The sequence below is a fragment of the Puntigrus tetrazona genome, chromosome 20, assembly GCF_018831695.1.
Source record: "Puntigrus tetrazona isolate hp1 chromosome 20, ASM1883169v1, whole genome shotgun sequence".
Classification (NCBI taxonomy): domain Eukaryota; kingdom Metazoa; phylum Chordata; class Actinopteri; order Cypriniformes; family Cyprinidae; genus Puntigrus; species Puntigrus tetrazona.
The window spans coordinates 27558821-27578149 of record NC_056718.1 but is presented as its reverse complement, the minus strand read 5'-3'; the positions used below and the strand labels follow the sequence as shown (position 1 = coordinate 27578149).

At 38.8% G+C, this 19329-nt stretch overlaps 2 protein-coding genes and 1 pseudogene across 2 annotated transcripts; 2 read left to right on the top strand and 1 right to left on the bottom strand.

The window, feature by feature from the left end:
* The first annotated feature begins 777 nt into the window (after positions 1-777).
* LOC122325363 (ADP/ATP translocase 2) lies at positions 778-4287 on the top strand. Its single transcript, XM_043220385.1, has 4 exons — positions 778-1021; positions 2101-2587; positions 3632-3772; positions 3884-4287. Exons 1-4 carry the CDS (start codon positions 911-913, stop codon positions 4039-4041), a joined length of 897 nt encoding a protein of 298 aa, XP_043076320.1. The 5' UTR covers positions 778-910; the 3' UTR covers positions 4042-4287.
* Positions 4288-9088: 4801 nt separating this feature from the next.
* LOC122324398 lies at positions 9089-16639 on the top strand (annotated as a pseudogene).
* Positions 16640-17056: 417 nt separating this feature from the next.
* Positions 17057-19240, bottom strand: si:dkey-251i10.2 (uncharacterized protein LOC562682 homolog). Its single transcript, XM_043220058.1, has 5 exons — positions 18967-19240; positions 18504-18616; positions 17594-17703; positions 17422-17486; positions 17057-17290 (listed from the first exon to the last, which is right to left on the bottom strand). Exons 1-5 carry the CDS (start codon positions 19157-19159, stop codon positions 17181-17183), a joined length of 591 nt encoding a protein of 196 aa, XP_043075993.1. The 5' UTR covers positions 19160-19240; the 3' UTR covers positions 17057-17180.
* Positions 19241-19329: the final 89 nt, after the last annotated feature.

Here is a 19329-nt window from a genome sequence, read left to right as displayed (position 1 = left end):
TAAATGGCTTAAAATATAGAACTTATATTCATCATTCAAATGATGAATATAAAGTGTGACTGATTATCAGTCCTTAAGCAGGAGTGGAGGAAAGTGCAGTGACTGCGTTTTTAATCGAATTTATAGAATCTATGAATATGCTAATCTTATTCTTTCTGTCTTTCTTCCTACATTTTCAGATATACTTATTCAGATACTGAAAGCCTGCCAGATCCACCTCTGGCACAGCTTGATGTTCAGTGTCTTCTAATTGCAAACAGTGCATTTCTATGTATCGGCACCTGCATTTCTTCAGTCTTTTATGATGTACCTCATAATATTTTATATTATAGAATACTATGTACAATGGAGCGACTTTCAATGAACTTTTTAGTTAAACTGCTGTTACTTTGTGGCAGGTGGAGAGTAAGGCTTGAATCTAGTTTGCGGCATTTGATAAAATGAATACACCAGATTAGAAATAAGTAAAGAGGCTGTAGTTATTTTTACATGACCAGAGAGGTTTGAATAGGGGGGAAAAAAGTGATCAAAATATGAAGCTGTGTTTCTATCATGACAACACTTAGGCTACAGGCTTGTTTTCTGTGTGTTCACTGGTAAAAGCGCACAGACGAGGAAAGAATGGATGTTGTGCAGTGACACGCTTGCTGCTTCTACAAAAATATTAAAGAATGCTAAATATTTGCCCTCTGTAAAAACATCCTCCAATAACATTGGGGGGTGTGGCATTTATTGTTAGACGTAAGGCTTTCTCCTCCCTAAAGTGCATATGGGCCAATAACAAAAGAGCAGGCTTCCCGTTGTATCTCGCGATCGAGGCCTTAGAAAAGTCACGGAGCGTCTATAAATTCGGTGATTTCGACGGATCTGGCGAACAGCCTTCCTGTACAGCCGACGGCATCACGAAACAATGAGCGAGACAGCTATTTCATTCGCCAAGGACTTTTTAGCCGGCGGGATCGCCGCTGCGATCTCCAAGACTGCTGTAGCCCCCATAGAAAGAGTCAAGCTGCTCCTTCAGGTACGTCTGGTGCATCGCTGAAAGCGAGACTGTATGCTGTCCCGAGCGCGCTATACCTACAGTGACATCCAACGTCTTCACACAACAATCTGTGTTCGAGGAGCTCTCGTTTTTAGCGCAAGGCCATTCGTATGAATGAGATAGCTGATGCAAGTTTCGGTTTAATGCGGGGAGTGCGTACGATATTTTACATTAAGTTTGATCTGCGATATAGTGTTCGTTTCTAAACGGCCTTTACGCCCTCGAGGTTTACCGAGAAAAGAGGACGCGACATAACGAAAGTGTCAACGCAAGGTTTAACCCTTTGCTGAAATACGCCTTTAGTGAACGGTATGTTCGACAGCTTCATTGAGGAAGTATTTTTTTTTACTGTTTGTGATCACGTGACTCAGACTGGCGGGTCCTCGATTCAAAGCTAACGTTAGATGTCGGGGAGAATGGACAAGACACGTATAAACAGAGTAGTTTAAATAAGTTTAATTATTTCTAACCCTGGCTTTAGTAAAAAAAAGTATATGTATATGTTGGTTTGTTTTATATAAATAGATATTTGTTCTAGCAGCTAATCGGTGAAGAATGTTTGACTGTATTGCCATGGTAACATTCATCCAATAAAACCTGTCATGTACCTCACAGGTCCACTGGATTATAGGCCTAGTTCTTTTGAGCATTTGAAGGTTCTATGGAGGTTTAAAAGGTGCGATTGCTGTTAATCAGCACCTGTGTCAGTTTTATTCTGGTTAGAAATGAACCAAAATTAGTGATAGCTGTAACCGAGGTCGTGGCAAGGAGAATCTATTTACAGCACCAGTCCTGTAGGCCTGTGGAGGGTCCAACCAAGACCACCTCTGCTACTAAATGTGTTGTGCCCTTGTCAGTGTCTGTTGTCTTTGGTTCCATTTTTGTGCTAATGTTGACGAAAGTATGTTTTTTTTTCAGATTTCAGCCTCTTTTCCAAAAACAGATTTTTAAATATCCTTGGCAACTGAACAAAAGTCATATTCGAAACGCTTGTGTTCGACAATGTACTGTTGTTTAATACATTAATTGGTTGTAAAATTGTCCCCTTTTTCTTACAGGTCCAGCATGCCAGCAAACAGATCACAGCAGACAAACAATACAAAGGTATTATTGATTGTGTAGTACGTATTCCCAAGGAGCAGGGCTTCGTGTCTTTCTGGAGAGGCAACTTGGCCAACGTCATTAGGTACTTCCCAACACAGGCTCTCAACTTCGCTTTCAAGGACAAGTACAAGAAGATTTTTCTGGACGGTGTTGACAAGCGTACCCAGTTTTGGAGGTACTTTGCTGGTAACCTCGCCTCTGGTGGTGCTGCTGGAGCCACGTCTCTGTGCTTTGTCTACCCCCTTGACTTTGCCAGAACTCGTTTGGCTGCTGATGTCGGAAAGGCTGGTGCAGAGAGAGAATTCTCAGGCCTTGGAAACTGTTTAGTAAAGGTCTTCAAGTCTGATGGCCTGAAGGGTTTGTATCAGGGCTTCAACGTGTCCGTGCAAGGCATCATCATCTACAGGGCGGCTTACTTCGGCATCTATGACACCGCAAAAGGTGGGTTTTATCAAATAGCAACTAGAGCCAAAACGCAGATTGCAACATCATGGGCTAAGAGAGAGCTGCATGTTTTAAAATCATTTAATCCAACTAATTTGACTGATATGATTCTTTTATTATTAATATTATTATATTTTTACATTATGCGCATAACACATAGCTAATAGCTAATAATGTATACAGGTTTAATACATTCCATAGCAAATGTGAACAAGTCCAATTTACAAATGTTAGTCGGAGGCATTTGGATCACATGTAAAAACAAAACTGTTAAATATATATATTAACAAAAATCAAATGTAGCTGCAAAAGCAATGATGGAGAAAGTTATTTTTCAGTTAAAAGTTACAGCTGATAAAAAGCCAGCTGTGGTTGCTGGAAAAAATAAAAAAATCGTCCATAAAAAAATTTATTTAGGTTTTACAGCTTTAAGTTAAACTTACAGTTAAATACCGTAATTTCATTAAACGATATAATATTACTGTACCAACCAATTAAAGTACTGAAATCTGTTTCGTACCCTTGAAACGGACATGAACATGTATATAGAAGGGCTCAAACTGAATTAATAATAAACTTAAATCTGAATGACATTAATTAATTAAACTGAAATATGCAATAAACTTAAATCTAACAACATTGCATGTAACATACAACCTGAATAAACATAACTGATAAGAAAAAAAACTAAGATGAAACAGCTATCTTACAGAAAAATATCAAATTCAAACAAAAATTGAAATGCAATGCAGAGAATTCTGGGAATGTCAGTTTTATAACAATAACAGCCAATCAGAATTGTTGTAGCTTGGCAATTGGACGATTCATGTCTTTTATTTAATAACTCCTGAAATGTAGTTGTGAAAATTGCTACTGTAGGAAGCCAATAAAAGCAATCAAATAGTTGTAGCTTGACAATTGATTCATTTTAATAACTCCTGAAATGTAGAAATGTAGTGAAAATTGTTAAGCCACCAAAGCGAAATAGTTGACCTGTTAACCTCTGTTTTATCGTTCAGTTGAAATATTTGTGTTTTACAGGCATGCTGCCTGACCCAAAGAACACTCATATTGTGGTCAGCTGGATGATTGCTCAGACAGTCACTGCCGTCGCTGGTCTCACATCGTATCCCTTTGACACAGTACGTCGTCGTATGATGATGCAGTCTGGACGTAAAGGAGGTAACATCCATCTCCTGTTATATACTTTCCGAACCTTTGTATTCATTTTTGTGTTAGGTTACAACCAGTCTTGAATATCTTTTTTTTTTTTTTTTTTTTTTTTTTTTTTAGCTGACATAATGTACAGCGGCACTATTGACTGCTGGAGGAAGATTGCACGTGATGAGGGAAGCAAGGCCTTCTTCAAGGGTGCCTGGTCCAATGTGCTCAGGGGCATGGGTGGAGCCTTCGTCCTGGTTCTGTACGACGAGCTCAAGAAGGTCATGTAAACACTATAGTGAAGAAGAAACTTCGGCTGTGTATTATGTGAATGGACTCCTCCTTTACTCGTGAGGCCTGACTAGTGTTGCAATACTAGTTATATAAAAAATTATTTTAGTTATTAAAAAAATGTTTCTTTTATATGTTTCCTCTCTTTTCAACTTGTCACTGGTCACTTTTTAGTTATCATAGCCGTTTTCCAGTTTGTCTGTTTTTAATGAAGACTTAAATAAAGTCAACCCACTGAAACTTCACCTGTCTGTTGTAGTTTTATAATATTGTTTATATGATCTTCCATGCTTTTTGCAGCCTTAACCCCTCGGCAACCTTATGGACATCTTTGTCCATTTATTTTTTAAATAATTTTGACTGTTTTAATGTGAACTGCTTATTTTTTGGGGGTGTGTATTTTTATTGGACCTTTAATATTTCCTTTTAATAAATCTATTTTACATTAGGTACAAAAAATAGTTCCTTTTACAAGTTTTTGGACAAAACTGCCCCTGTTGAAACACGTTAAAACTGCTTTTTTTTAATGACAGTGCCGTTTTACTGTAAATTGATGCACTTTTTGTTAATAAGCTTTCATTCTGTTGGCAAGGCTTCAAAATTATTTATTTTTTTACCAGATGGTGGCATTTTTTTCAGGTTTGCCTGTTGTCATGTGCTTGGACTATTTGTTGTTGTTGTTTCATGTACCATGTGCTCTGTGTGCCCTACTTTCTGTCCTCTGTTGATTGTCTCATTGTGTTCAGGTGTGTTGAGTTAAGTAATTTCCTTTGTCCTTTATAAGTTCCTGTATGTTTCAGGTCAGGTTGTCTGGTCTCGTCTATGTATGAATGTGATTTCTCTTTGCCTGCTTTCTTTCCACTGTGGATCATTAAAGACTGTTAAGAGTGATATTCAATCAATCAATCAATCATTTTATTTATATAGCGCTTTTAACAACACAGGTTACATCAAAGCACTGAAGAGTATAAAGTAGAAGAATACAATGACAGGGATGTATAATGACGAGAGTTAACAATTTGTTATTAAATGCAGAGACGGTCTCTGTAATCAATTCAACGATAATCTTTAGAAGTTAAGTGTCCCCAACAAAGCAAGCCAGAGGCGACAGCGGCAAGGAAACCAAAACCCCATCCATACAGAATGGAGAAAAAAAAACCTTGGGAGAAACCAGACTCAGTTGGGGTCAGTTCTCCTCTGACCGGACGCCCAGCACTTAACCTCCAGTTCAATTTTAAACGCAGCTGTGTCAGATAGTGTAAATGACTTTGTGTGTGTCTGTGTGTGTGCATCAGGATCTGGTGATCTGTCGACGGGCGCATCTAGGTGTTCTGGTCTCTGATGAACATAATCTCTGGGTGCTGATCCACCATCTAGTCTGGATACAAACTGAGAAACAGAATAAGAAAGAGACAGGACTAATATTAGCGTAGATGCCATTCTTTTTACGATGTCACAAGTACATTGTATTGTAGGAGTAGTGTTCCCGGTTCCAGCAAATCTAAGTAATGCAGCCTAAAAATCCTTTAACGGATTTGAATAATAAAAAGTGTGTTGGTGTGTTATGTGTAGGCTGGGCTAAAAAGATGGGTCTTTAATCTAGTGTTAAATTGGCAGAGTGTGACTGCTTCCGGAACAGAGTTAGGGAGATTGTTCCAGAGTTTAGGTGCTAGATAGGAAAAGGATCTGCCTCCCTCAGTCTATTTTCATATTGTAGGTATTATCAAATCGCCAGAGTTTTGAGAACGCAGCGGACGTGCAGGACTATAATGTGATAAGAGCTCGCTCAAGTATTGAGGAGCTAAACCATTCAGGGCTTTATAGGTAATTAATAAGATTTTAAAATCTATCCGATGTTTGATAGGGAGCCAGTGCAGTGTTGACAGAACCGGGCTAATATGATCATACTTCCTAGTTCTAGTGTTTTGGACTAGCTGAAGTTTGTTTATTAAGCGTGCAGAACAACCACCCAATAAAGCATTACAATAATCTAACCTCGAGGTCATAAACGCATGAATTAATATTTCTGCATTAGAGGTTGAAAGCATAGGTCGTAATTTAGATATATTTTTAAGATGGAAAAACACAGTTTTAAAGATGCTAGAAACATGGTTTTTGAAGGAAAGATTGCTGATGATGAAGAATTAACAGAGCAGCCATCAAGTGTTAGACTGTGTTCTAGATTATTATATGTGGAGTTTTTAGGTCCAATTATTGGTCTTGGTCTGTAATTTACTAAGTCTTTGGATCAAGATGTGCTTTCTTAAGAGGCTTAACTACAGCCAGTTTGAAGGTTTTGGGAACATATCCTAATGACAATGATGAATTAATAATGGTCAAAATAGGATCTGTGACTTCTGGAAGCAAATCTTTTAATAGTTTAGATGGAATAGGGTCTAACATACATGTACATCATGCTTATTCTTGTTGAGTGCTCCTTCCCGCAACCACGCTGTGACAGAAGACCCCGATTTTTTTGTTAGCCCTTATGTATGATCCTAATGTCCTCCATTCTCTTGAGGACCACACGGATGGTTTTGTGTTCCTCGCAAATGGCACACATTACCTGCACAGTTTACTTCTGTGAACTGCCATAGGTCTTGTTTAAAATGAGACCAAATTTATATCTGTGCTCTCAAGCTTCAGATTTTTATGACCATTTTGATACGAACATTTTTGTCCACTGTAGACCTTTGTGTAACTTTTTTGTTTGTTTTATTTTGATAAGGGTTAAGTAAGCTTGTCATGGTATGCAAATTCTTTGTTGAGAACATGTGAAAGATACCTTTCTACAGACTTGACTCGTTTCACATAGCCCTGAAGACCTTGATCAGCTTGTTCAGCTGATCTCTCCAGTAGAAAACCCTAACTACAATTTTAACATTTCATGTGCATGATAAGTTTTGCTTAATACACAAAATTATTAATCCAAAGGGTAAAGGGAGGATGGTGGTTTTACAGAGGTGATGCTTATGCCATTCTTTCGACCAGGGGGATGCCATCCCCTCGTATCTATCCTCAATTTGAGCCCTGCTTGTAGATTACAGTTTTATCCTTGTCACACACCCAGACTTGTGAACTTCAATAATGAAAATACAGTTTAAAAATATGACTTATCTGGTAACTAGTAATGTACCTGAAAAATAAAGGTATTTTGATTACATTAAATGCTTAGTATTAATTCAAAGCTGGTCAAGCTACCTTCCATTTTTTCACAAATTTTTGCGAGAGTAGTAGTACTTTTTTTATTATATCACAATACTTTTTCATTTCTATTATGATATTATTTTTAATTTTAAATTATTACTTTTATATTAATTTACATGAAGATGCCACCTAAGCTATCAAACGAAAGGTCACATGTCTAGGGACAAAATATAAGATATTTATCCTGGCATCATACAGGAATGTCTACAATGGCGCTCTCATTAAAACCAATTGTAAAATCTCAATAGTTTTTATTGCCCTTTAAGAGATGATTAATTGATGCATCATTTATTGCTTTGTTGCCTTGCCATCAGTTGTGTCAGTTATATACAGTGTGCACTGTAACTGTTCATCTGTGAGTTTTGTACGTCAATCTCAGCACTACACTAAAAACAGGCGTTGTTATGTTAATTTGTGAACTGAGTGTGATGTTTTCAGTATACACTGAACAGTACAGGGAAAAACTAGGTCACTAAAACTCAGAAACACACAGACATGTTACATATCTCCCCCTCCTGGAAAGGAGTGTCCTCACAACATAACCAACTGTAGGAGGGAGGGTGGGGGCCAAATCAAATACAGAATAAAAGTCCATGGGAGAGTGGAGGGTGGGAGGAGCCAAGGGATTGCCAAGAACAGAAGGAGCCAGGTGTTGAGCCAGAGACCAGACATGTCTGTCACGGTTCCTGGTTGAGGAAGCCAAGGAGTAGGAACTGGAAATCCTGAGGGCAGAGGCTGGAGACAAGAAGACTCAGAAAGTGGTCAAAACGGTTCCTGTCACGGTTCCTGGTTGAGGAAGTACAGGAAGACTAAAGAATCCACACAAATACTCTGTTTTCCAAGTGGATTTTAATTAGACAGGAAAAACCCAGGCAACTCATAATATTGATAACTGGCAAATGAAAGATGAGAATTCAGGACTTTTAAACACTTTGGGTGCTTCTCAATATCCTTTCTTGATTCCTCATTCCTCTGTCCTACATCCTATGGCCTGGAAACCGTTCGAGCTCAGCCATCTTGTAGGATCTCTCAATCTCTCTAATTGCACTGCGAGGATCAAGGAGTGAGGAGTGACGAGGCCTCCTGAGGAGTCATAAACGAGGAAATAAGGAACAAATGTAGTTCCCCTAAAAGGAGTTTCTAGAACTAAAATCAATCCTAGTTCCTGTGGCACAAACAGGCAGTCATCCGGGTTCTTCCACAAATATTTCAAGATCATGCAAAAGGGGCTAGATTCATGCAAAAGGGGGAGATTCATTTCTCCTTACTGTTATTTTATCTCATGATGTATATATTGAATATATATAATGTCCATTATTGTTATAGTTTTATTTCACAACTTTGTGTTGGCTCTCAGTCAAGGCTATTTTGTCCGAGACCATTAAAGTATTATATTGACATTAGCTCTGGCACACAACCCTTCTCTTTACCCTGTAAACCACATTCACCTGTCCCTACTCTGTAATGGTTTTCCCAAGCATTGCAATTATTGTGCATTTCCTAGAATTCAATCAAATGGCTTTCCCAGCTCGCGCGCAGCATATGCTGTAGCATGTTTCAAAGAAGCGTGCGGACGAGCACACGCGTTTAGAGGGAACTTGGCCGGGACATACGCGATATCCACCAATCAGAGAGGTCGCTGGATCGTACTCATCTTTTATAGGTTAATATTAATGAAGACTATCTCATGTTTTTCTGTGGTTGCTTAGCCATTCCCGTGGGTCCTCGAACCCCCGATCACCCAGGAGATCAGTGCCTATGATGTTGACTAACTGGTCGAACTGGTTTTTCCAGGAAGGCAGCTGCAACCGAATAGCCTATCACGGACACCAAATATTTCCTAACAGAGGTCGGGTTTCCTACTCCATAAAGAACAGATGAGGCAGTAACAAAAGAACAGACATCTCATTGTATCTCGCCATCAGGCCTTTAGAAAAGTCATTGAACATCTATAAATTCGGTCATTAGCCAGCAGCATCACGCAACGATGAGTGAAGCCGCTAAATCATTCGCCCAGGACTTTTTGGCCGGTGGGATTGCTGCTGCTATCTCCGAGACTGCTGTTGCCCCCATAGAAAGAGTCAAGCTGCTCCTTCAGGTACGCTTTGCAACAAATGTGTACATTATAGATTAGGCTTCTTTTTCCGACTGTAACATTAGCCTATACATTCTAAATTACGTACGAATTACTGGTTGATATTGAATGCGTGTTGTTAGATCATTCTGTGAATGATGCTGCAACTTTGTCTCATAATAAGAAAATTGTCATTTAATGATTATTAGATAAAATATACCAGCGAGATAATTGTTGCTATAGAAACGAACGCATCTTCCGCATCCTTTTCACACAACGTTTTCAAGGTTGTTGTTAAATAATTGCTAAATAATAAATATATAAATGATCTGTTATAAAATAAAGTCTGCTTCTTATGTTAAGTTAAAGAATTAAAGATTTAAAGAATTAAAGAATTATATTTCAACATGCACGTGCGTTTTATATACTTTGTTTGTGCAAGCATTCTAGTTATTTTATTTCAGCCATCCCATGACTAGTGATGTACATTTTTCAGGGGCAGACAAAATTCCAATTTACAAATTAGTCATAGCTATAGAAACGTATCTCCATATTATAATGTCTATAAAATATATTTTAGTAAGTACATATGAGACTTTCTCCAACACACACCCTGCATTCAGAAGGCATCAAACAGAAAAAGATTATAATCAACATGATTTTTGTTGACTCGCCGTTTCCATTGGTGTAAGGTTGTTTGTAAGGTTAGGTTTAGATTTAATATGGGCTCTGAATGTAGGATATTTTAGTAACAATATTTAAGACTAAAGGTTATGAAAGCAGATAAACATTTGCTTCGAAAAACATTTTCATTGAAAATTTTATTTGACTTTTCTTCTTAGTTCAATGTGTATTAAAATATCATAATCCAGAACAACCCATTGCAAATTTTAAGTGTTTTTGGAGGCTTAAGTTGCAGTGCAAGAAGGGGACTTTTCATTTGTTTAAAATTAAATTGTGCAACCTAACCAGAGATAGTCTTATTATGATTAACATTATTTATGCATGAAATGCTCTTCATCAAGACCATTGTGAATGCTATCTGAGATGGTTGCTTTAAGGAGAATTTAACTGTCTATGATCATGTGACCTTGGTTAAGGAAAAGTGGAAGATCTGAAGTTGTTTTGTTGTGATATATTAGAAAACTTTAGTTGTGCATGAAAAATATTTAATAGTTTAAATACATTTTGTAGGCAATAAATGTTCAGCACTACATATATAAATATGTTAAAGGTACAAACGGAGTGTTTCACACTTCTATTGGATTATAGTTGTCTAAAGCAGCTTGAGCAGTTGAAGGTTTCTAGGGATGTATGAAACTTGTAATGCTAATGTTAATTAACAATTGAGCTATTTTGTTCTGGTTAGCAATCAACTTGGCCCAACTGGCAATCGTTTTAACCAAGGTCCAGGCAAGGAGAATCTATTTTCAGGGCAGGCCTAGCCTCATAGAGAGTTGCATCCAAATATACCAATGTTTTTGCCTATAGTTTATGTCTGTTGGCTTTAATTACATCTGTATTCTAATTCTGATAAAGGTAACAGATCTAAGCATTTAAAATGTTGTCTCTTCTCTGAAAAAGCAGACAAATAAATATTTTGAAAAGGTATTGAAAAATTTCAATATGTTGACTGACAATTTGGTGTCTTGTAACTGGTGACCCAAAGGTCATGCAATAAATTACAATTGGTTAAATGATGTGGTGGCATTTGATAAATTGATTGATAATTGTTTTGTAAAAATGTCCCCTTTTTCTTGCAGATCCAGCATGCCAGCAAGCAAATTACAATTGAGAAACAATACAAAGGTATTATTGATTGTGTAGTACGTATTCCCAAGGAGCAGGGCTTCCTGTCTTTCTGGAGAGGCAACTTGACCAACGTCATTAGGTACTTCCTAACACAGGCACTCAACTTCGCTTTTAAGGACAAATACAAGAATATTTTTTGGACGGTGTTGACAAGCGTACCCAGTTTTGGAGGTACTTTGCTGGTAACCTCGCCTCTGGTGGTGCTGCTGGAGCCACGTCTCTGTGCTTTGTCTACCCCCTTGACTTTGCCAGAACTCGTTTGGCTGTTGATGTCGGAAAGGCTGGTGCAGACAGAGAATTCACAGGACTTGGAAACTGTTTAAAAAAGATTATTAGGTCTGATGGTGTAAGAGGCTTGTATCAGGGCTTCAACGTGTCTGTGCAAGGCATCATCATCTACAGGGCGGCTTATTTTGGCATCTATGACACCGCAAAAGGTGGGTTTTATTAGGAGTAGACATAAGGGAGATTGCTCTTTAATTGTGACTTCCAGGGCTCTGACTAGAATATCTTACATCAGGGACAGAGCTAGGGGCTGAAAATCACAATTATTTTGCTTAAATTATTATGATTATTATTAAAAAATGTAATTAAAAAATATATTTTCAGTTCATTGGAATTATTGCACTTTCACTCTCATACTTTTTTGCAATTAAAAAAGGCACAAATTAACTAAAACAATTAAGAAGATATAATAAAATGGAAATGTTTAAAAAAAAACAAAAAAAAACTAAATATTGCAGACTTTACTGAAAGGGACAGAAATTCAGTTCCCTGTCTGTCAGTGACTAAGCGTTATGTTGTGAAGACAGACTGGTGTCTTGCTTGGAGCACTTATTACTTATTATTAATTTGGCAAGTGGTTAACTAATCCTGAGCCCCTCCCCATCACGTGGGTATAAACAGGCCTTCTGTGCCCTCTTGATTGCTGGCGATATCTGTCCACGAATGAAGGCCACGATCGCTGTCTTCAGTGACTGGGGCTTCGGCACGCTAAAGACATGTTCGGGGAGGGATTATGTCCTTATTGTGAGGCCATGCCCATGACAGTACTGCGATCCCACTTTTCTATTCTTTGGGAAGGATCGTCACCCTTTGCTGTCACCCAGCCTGGTTTCTCTGCAGCCCAGAAGAGTCAATACGGAGAGGCTCAGCTCGACCTGATTTAATCCCTAACCGAAGCTCCCCTCAGCACGGACGCACTGGCACACAGCTGGCCATGGGCCCTATGCAAATATGCACTTCCCCCAGTGAGCCTGATCGCACAGACACTGTGCAAGGTCAGGCAGGACGAGGAACAGGTCCTGCTGTTTGCGCCGTATTAGCTCAACCGGACCTGGTTTTGCAAACTCAATCTCCTTGCGTCAGCCCCTCTCTGGCGCATTCCTCTGACAGAAGATCTTCTTTCTCAGGAGCTTGGCACCATGTGGCCCCCGCGTCTGGACCTGTGGAAACTCCATATTTGGTTCCTGGATGGGATACGGTAGACTTAGGTGATTTACCTAAGTCCCTCTATGAGGCAAGCCTATGCCTTGAAGTGAAGTCTGTTCACGAACTGGTGTTCTTCTTGCAGGGAAGACCCCCGGAAATGCACAATTGGAGTAGTGCTTTCCTTCCCTTCACCCCAAAAGTGTATGTGGCTGCCATTGCAGCTCATCACGATGCAGTAGACGGCAGGTTTTTGGGGAAGCACAATCTCGTCATCAGGTTCCTGAGGTTTGCCAGAAGGTTAAATCCTCCTAGGACACCCCTTGTGCCCTCATGGGATCTCTCAATTGTCCTGGCTGGCCTTAAGAGAGGTCCCTTTGAGCCGCTAAAATCAGTCGAGCTGAAGTTGTTGTCTGTCAAGACAGCGCTCCTGACCATGCTCACTTCCATCAAGAGGGTCGGGGACCTCCAAGCATTTTCGGGAAGCGAAGAGTGCATTGTGTTCAGGCCGGCCTACTCTCATGTAGTCTCGAGACCCCGGCCTGGATACGTGCCCAAGGTTCCTAACACACTTTTTCGCGATCAGGTGATGAACCTGCAAACACTGCCCCTGGAGGAGGCAGATCCAGCCTTGGTGTTGCTGTGTCCCATCAGAGCTCTACGCATATACGTGGACCGCACCCAGAGCTTTAGAAGCACCAAGCAGCTTTTTGTCTGCCGTGTGGTTCAGCAGAAAGGCAAGGCTGTCTCCAAAGAGGTTGGCCCACTGGATAGTCAATGCCATTACCCTGGCAAACCGTGCCCCCTAGAAGTGAGAGCTCATTCTACTTCGAAGTGTTGCCTTCTCCATTGAGTTTAGCGCATGTGGCCTCCCTGGCAGATATTTGCAGAGCTGCGGGCTGGGCCACTCCGATGACCTTTATGAGGTACTACAGTCTTCGTGTAGAGCCAGTCTCTTCCCGTGTGTTGGGTAATAGGTAATTGGCGGGAAGAACTGGCCGGTGTCACGCTTGCTGCGCCATTCCCCCTCAACTGGGGATGAGAGCACTGGTTTTTCACCTTCAGTAAGTTCTCTGGATGGCGAACCCTGTTGGGGCTTCCTTCAACACCCCCGGCAGTCAGACTGGGCAGAGCAGTCTGACGCCAGGCCCAGTATCGGCGTCACTTGTATCGGTCATCCCCTGTACTGGGCTAGGTGCTCCATATAGCTGATTCTCCACAAAGATCTTATATGTGCATTCCCCTCGGCAAGGTTCCCTCTTGTGAACCTGTGTCTTCCCTTGACAGAGTCCTCTGTCTGTCTCTGCTGCCAGTACGTTCCTCTCTGTCTTGGGATAGGACCTGGGATAGGACCATAAGCCATAAGCTTACTGCCCCCTTCTGTGGTCAGTATTTATTAGTTTCCACGTGTCACACACACACCACCCGGCTCCTCAGCAAATCTGATGAGTGGTTACACCTGTAGCCTATTTATACCCACTTAGGAAGGGCCTCAGGATTAGTTAACCACTTGTCGAATTTCATTTGAGTTGTCTCTTATCAGAGCTAATAAGGGCTCCAAGCAAGACCCCAGTCTGTCGTCACAACACAATGTCCCTCCATCAGGGAATGAGGGTAACATACATAACCGAGACGTTATTCCGTGTAGCATGTTTTAAGGAAGTTTAAATCTGCTATTTCTGATCTGATCAGCGTCCATGATCAAACATGTAAAACAAGGTTTTATCTAATTACACAAATGCTAGGACAAAACTAATAATCACCCTTATGAAAAACAAGTAATTTCAGTGCTTTGGGTAGGGCTGGTGATATATTACATGCTATACTAGTCAAATGGAGTGACAGTTAATACACAGAAACATAGATCTCTGAAAAGCTACTCATTATTGCATTCAGTTTCTCAAAACAAAACAAATAAAATAACAAATACATGACAGTAACACCTTGAAAAATGTGTTATTTGAAAATGTGTTATTTGAGCAACTAATACTAAATTGTTAATGGGCAGTTGCATTCATTTCGGTATTTGTTATTTTAGTATAAAAAATATTTGTGTTTTACAGGGATGCTACCCGACCCTAGTAACACCCATATTTTTGTCAGCTGGATGATTGCTCACACAGTCACTGCCGTTGCTGGTGTCATATCGTATCCGTTTGACACAGTACGTCGTCGTATGATGATGCAGTCTGGACTTAAAAGAGGTAATATCCAACAAATGTTTTCTATCATGTTCCGCCCAAAATGGTTCAGTTCAGTCTTAATATAATGAAAATATGGTGAAAGTTAGTTACTTTATCATAACATCTGTGCAGAAAGTGTATCATTTGCTCACTAGGATCCTATGCAGTGAATGCAACATCACAATAATTCACAAGTAATCCACATGACTCTAGTCCACCAATTAACAATTAACGAAAACATGATTATTGTTAGACGCACAAATTGTACATGTATTTATGCTTTGATTTGTACAAACAGCTTATCTTTCCATTGCGTCTAACAGTAAACTGCATATGCTATGTGCGTTCACAGGATGGCGCTACAATGACGTTACGGTACTGAATCCTTGAATAAAGTTATTTTTGTTTTCTTGCTGTACAACAATTATTCTTGTAGCTTCACAATGCTAAGGTTGAACCACTGATGGCAGACGGAGCATTCAGACAACGTCTTCCATAATTTCCGGCACCTTAACAATAACTGTGGTAATTGTTTGCCTCTTGTTTTCATCCAAAATATCTTAAATTGTGTTCCGAAGGTGAACAAAGCTTTTATGGATTTGTAAATGACAAAATTTTCATTTTGGGGTGGAGTAATAAATTTGTTTCTCACAAACACGCTTTTCACTTCACAAGGTGTTAATTGTGTGGATTACTGTGATGTTTTTACCTCATTCTGATGGCACCCATTCACCGCAGAGGATCTACTCGTGAGCAAGTGATGTGACGCTGATGTTTTTCTGTTGTTTTATTTGTCCTAATTAAGGTTTTTCAAAATGTCCTTTTTTGGTGACTTACTGCTTTAGTGTTTATAATTTATTCTAGCTGACATAATGTACAGCGGCACTATTGACTGCTGGAGGAAGATTGCACGTGATGAGGGAAGCAAGGCCTTCTTCAATGGTGCCTGGTCCAATGTGCTCAGGGGCATGGGTGGAGCCTTCGTCCTGGTTCTGTACGACGAGCTCAAGAAGTTGATGTGACACTATATATTCATTCATTATTTAAAAAAAGTTGAGCATTATGTGAATGGACTTTTGCTTTACTTGAAGCCTGACTACTGTTGCACTTGTAGTTAGATAAAATATAATACTTATATCTTCACTTCTATTCTATTCTTTTCTTAAATGTTTCTTCTCTTTCCTGAGAATGTGCAAAGAATGAAGTAATACAGCAGTATTATTTTATTGTTGTTGTTGTAGTTGAATCTTAATATAAATTACAATACCAGGAGCTGAGATATGTTTATATTTGAATTATGTTTTTGTTAATTTTATTTCCAAACCTAAGCTAAAATTTAACTGACTTTTATTTCAGACACAAATCCTGGTTATATAAGAACAGTGCAATATATTATTCACTTCATCGTCATCTTGGTCTTCATCATTATTTCATTAATAACAAACAATAATTAGAATCTGTTCTCCATAATGTTTTACGTTTAATTATGATCTCTAACATATCTTTGCTTTTCATATTCTGTCTCCTCTGGACCTTCAAGGTGTGTGCGTAGGTTGTTTTATTTATAATTGTTGTTTATTAGTTGACTCTTGTTGTTTTTTGTGTGTGGTTTGTCAAAAGAGAAGAAAGCCTTTAACTCTGTTTAATGGTTGATACTAATACTTTTGAGACAGCTTTCTGAATTAAACATGCAATATACTAATTTTGTATAGAAGCAATGCAGCATATTACTGTTTAAAAATGTTTCAAGCGCTTTAAAAAAAAAACTAGGCAGTATACTTTGTAGTAAGCAGTGGTTTAAGTGGTATAATGCTTTTTACAATTTTCAATTGTACATTGTTTTATGACTGTAACTATTTGTTTATTAAACAAGCTGCATCCTTTAGTGGGTCATCTGTCTAAAAGATTCTTCTTAGAGTAATGCATGTTATGAAGTTCATTTATCAAAGTCCCACAACTGACTTTTAGATGACAAATTTGACGGAAAACCACCAGGGTCTGAGCAGACGTACGCACTTTTTATTGTCGGAGCATTGCAGGTTTTTGAAAATGCAAGCTGCTCTAAATTACGACGACTGGGTATATTTTATACGATAACATTAATTCGGAGTCGTTTAAAAGACAGAGAGCTGAAACCACCCATCTGCTCACAAGTTCACCATCTTTTCACGGATTTCACCTAAAGAGATACGTACACATACATTCGAGAAATTCAGGATTTTACAAATGAGGCCCTTGATCTTGATTTATCCGCAAGGGATAGTGTACGTTCGCCTGGTCGTTAATTAAAACCCAGAACAATAAAACACGTTGGTGCAATACATTATTTATTTTTAGGCAAGTAAATAAAAACGTGTGTATACATTTTTAATGCTGGTTAAATATGTTACAAGGAGTAAATGAGCTGGTATACTTTAATCAGTCTGGATCACTCTTAAGCAAGGTATTGAACAGTTGCCCGCAGGACAAGAAGAAGAAGTGAGAGCGTTGGTGTCACAATCCTTTCAGCACTACTGTGTACGTCAAGTGATGTTCCTCCTTCACCTGATAATTAGAAGACAAAAGAAGGCAAACTGCTTGATAAATAGCGCATGGATTACTCCTCGCTGGTGCAAATGTCAATATTTTCTGACAGACTTATTTTTACATAAAATGCATTAACAATATCTACTCACTGGAAGTCAGAGTTGAAGACATCACGTCTACCCAGAACACAGTGCTCTGCTGGGCTACAGTGGCCCTAGGGTTAACGTGGACAAATATTGAAATGTTTTGATCATTTTTATGGATTGAACTCAAAGAACGTATATCATGAGTGCAGTCATTTAGTATGAATTTCATTCTTACTTGAAGAAGACATTTTTGGCTGTAGCTGGTGGAATCCAGGTAAAGACGGTGGAGTTGTTTTTCATGTTGGGGTTGGCATGGGTCACTGCACCTTGCTTGTTTCCTGAACACTAGGAACACAACGTTCATGTACATTTGTATCCCAAATAACACATTTCTGAATGATTGGTTATAACTCCAAAACAAAAAGGTTTTTTTTAATCTTACAGAATGTTTAGATATTTAGTCTCTGATAGTTCCATAATTAATCCACTTATTTTTTTAACTTTTATTTTTGTAAGTTTGAATTCATTTGGCGTTTCTAAATGATAAAAAAGGGGTTTAAATCATAAGCCTATTTGATCATAATACATCCCTTAAGAAATTCCTTCAAGTGCTATTAGTATACCTCTTTTAATTTCTTTGAAATGATCTAAAATATGACACAGTATGAAACTATTAAACTAGTTTACTGAGCCTATACTTCGAAGTGTATTAAAACGCTACTATATAATCAAAATGAAAATCATTATTACTGGTCTGCAAGGATAACGTCGAGTTACTTTAATTTACAGTATTTGCATCAAAAAATGATTAGGATTTATGCTGATATCATCCGAAACACATTTTGCTAGGGGTGTTTACAAACTTTTAGAGGGCAGCCTACTTAAAAGTAAACTTAAAAGTATACTTTTATATACCAGAAAGTGGGCCAATTTAGTCCCAGGGATTATTGAAATAGTGCACTTACAAGTATACTACTAGTACACTGATATTTGTATGCTTACTACATGAAGTATGCTTAAAATATACTTGAAGTAATAATTAAATGAACTTGAAGTATACTGCTTTTTAGTAAGGGATACTCAGATATAAACACTGCATTAAAACAAAGGCTTAATCTTTTACTCTACATACTCCCAAGCCTTACCACTAAGAACTTTGTGTTAGGTGGAGGCGTCTGCCAGGTTCCTATTGCTTTTGAGTCGGATCCTGAACGAGCCTCAAGGAGAACGCCACTATAATCTGGACCTTTGATTACAACTGACAAACAACAAATCATAAAACATTAACCAGTGATGCCATCACCTCCGTCCTCCTTTTAGTCGATAGACATGCATCAAATTAAATTGCTTAATAATGCAGTTAAAATATTATAGGAATGTAGCCTGAATGTAACAAAAGCGAAATCTCCAAGTTTTGTTTCCAAATAGATTTACTGACAACACGATTCAAATTCTTGATTGAGAGCATTATCTATATTGTAACACTTCCTTGGTATGCCATCCTGAATGTATAGCAAGAACTTGCTTGATCTCGGGATTATCATGAATTAATTGATAAAATTCTAAAACAGTAGTGAGCCAATCATATTTGTCCAAATTGTCCCCTACCTGTGACAGGTTTGTCAGTCTGAAACGTTGTGCTGCTCGGCTGGATGGTGTATGGACCAGGGTTCGGTTTGGGCTCTATCCCTTTATGCCTGGGCATCATATCCACACAAGTTGACTCTGGGGCCCCGTTTGGATAGGACAGAACTGATGCCAAAAATTGCAGTATGACCACTCCAAAAAACATAGCATCCATGATTCCTGAAACGGGCTTTTTCAACAGCTCACTTATAGTTTACAGAACACAAACCAATTTATACACACTATCCCAGATCTTACCGCGGACAATCGACTTTTGAAAGGCATTTTTGCTGAGTCACAACTGCATAAAAAAAGGGTATTTCACGGTAGCACATCACGCCGCCC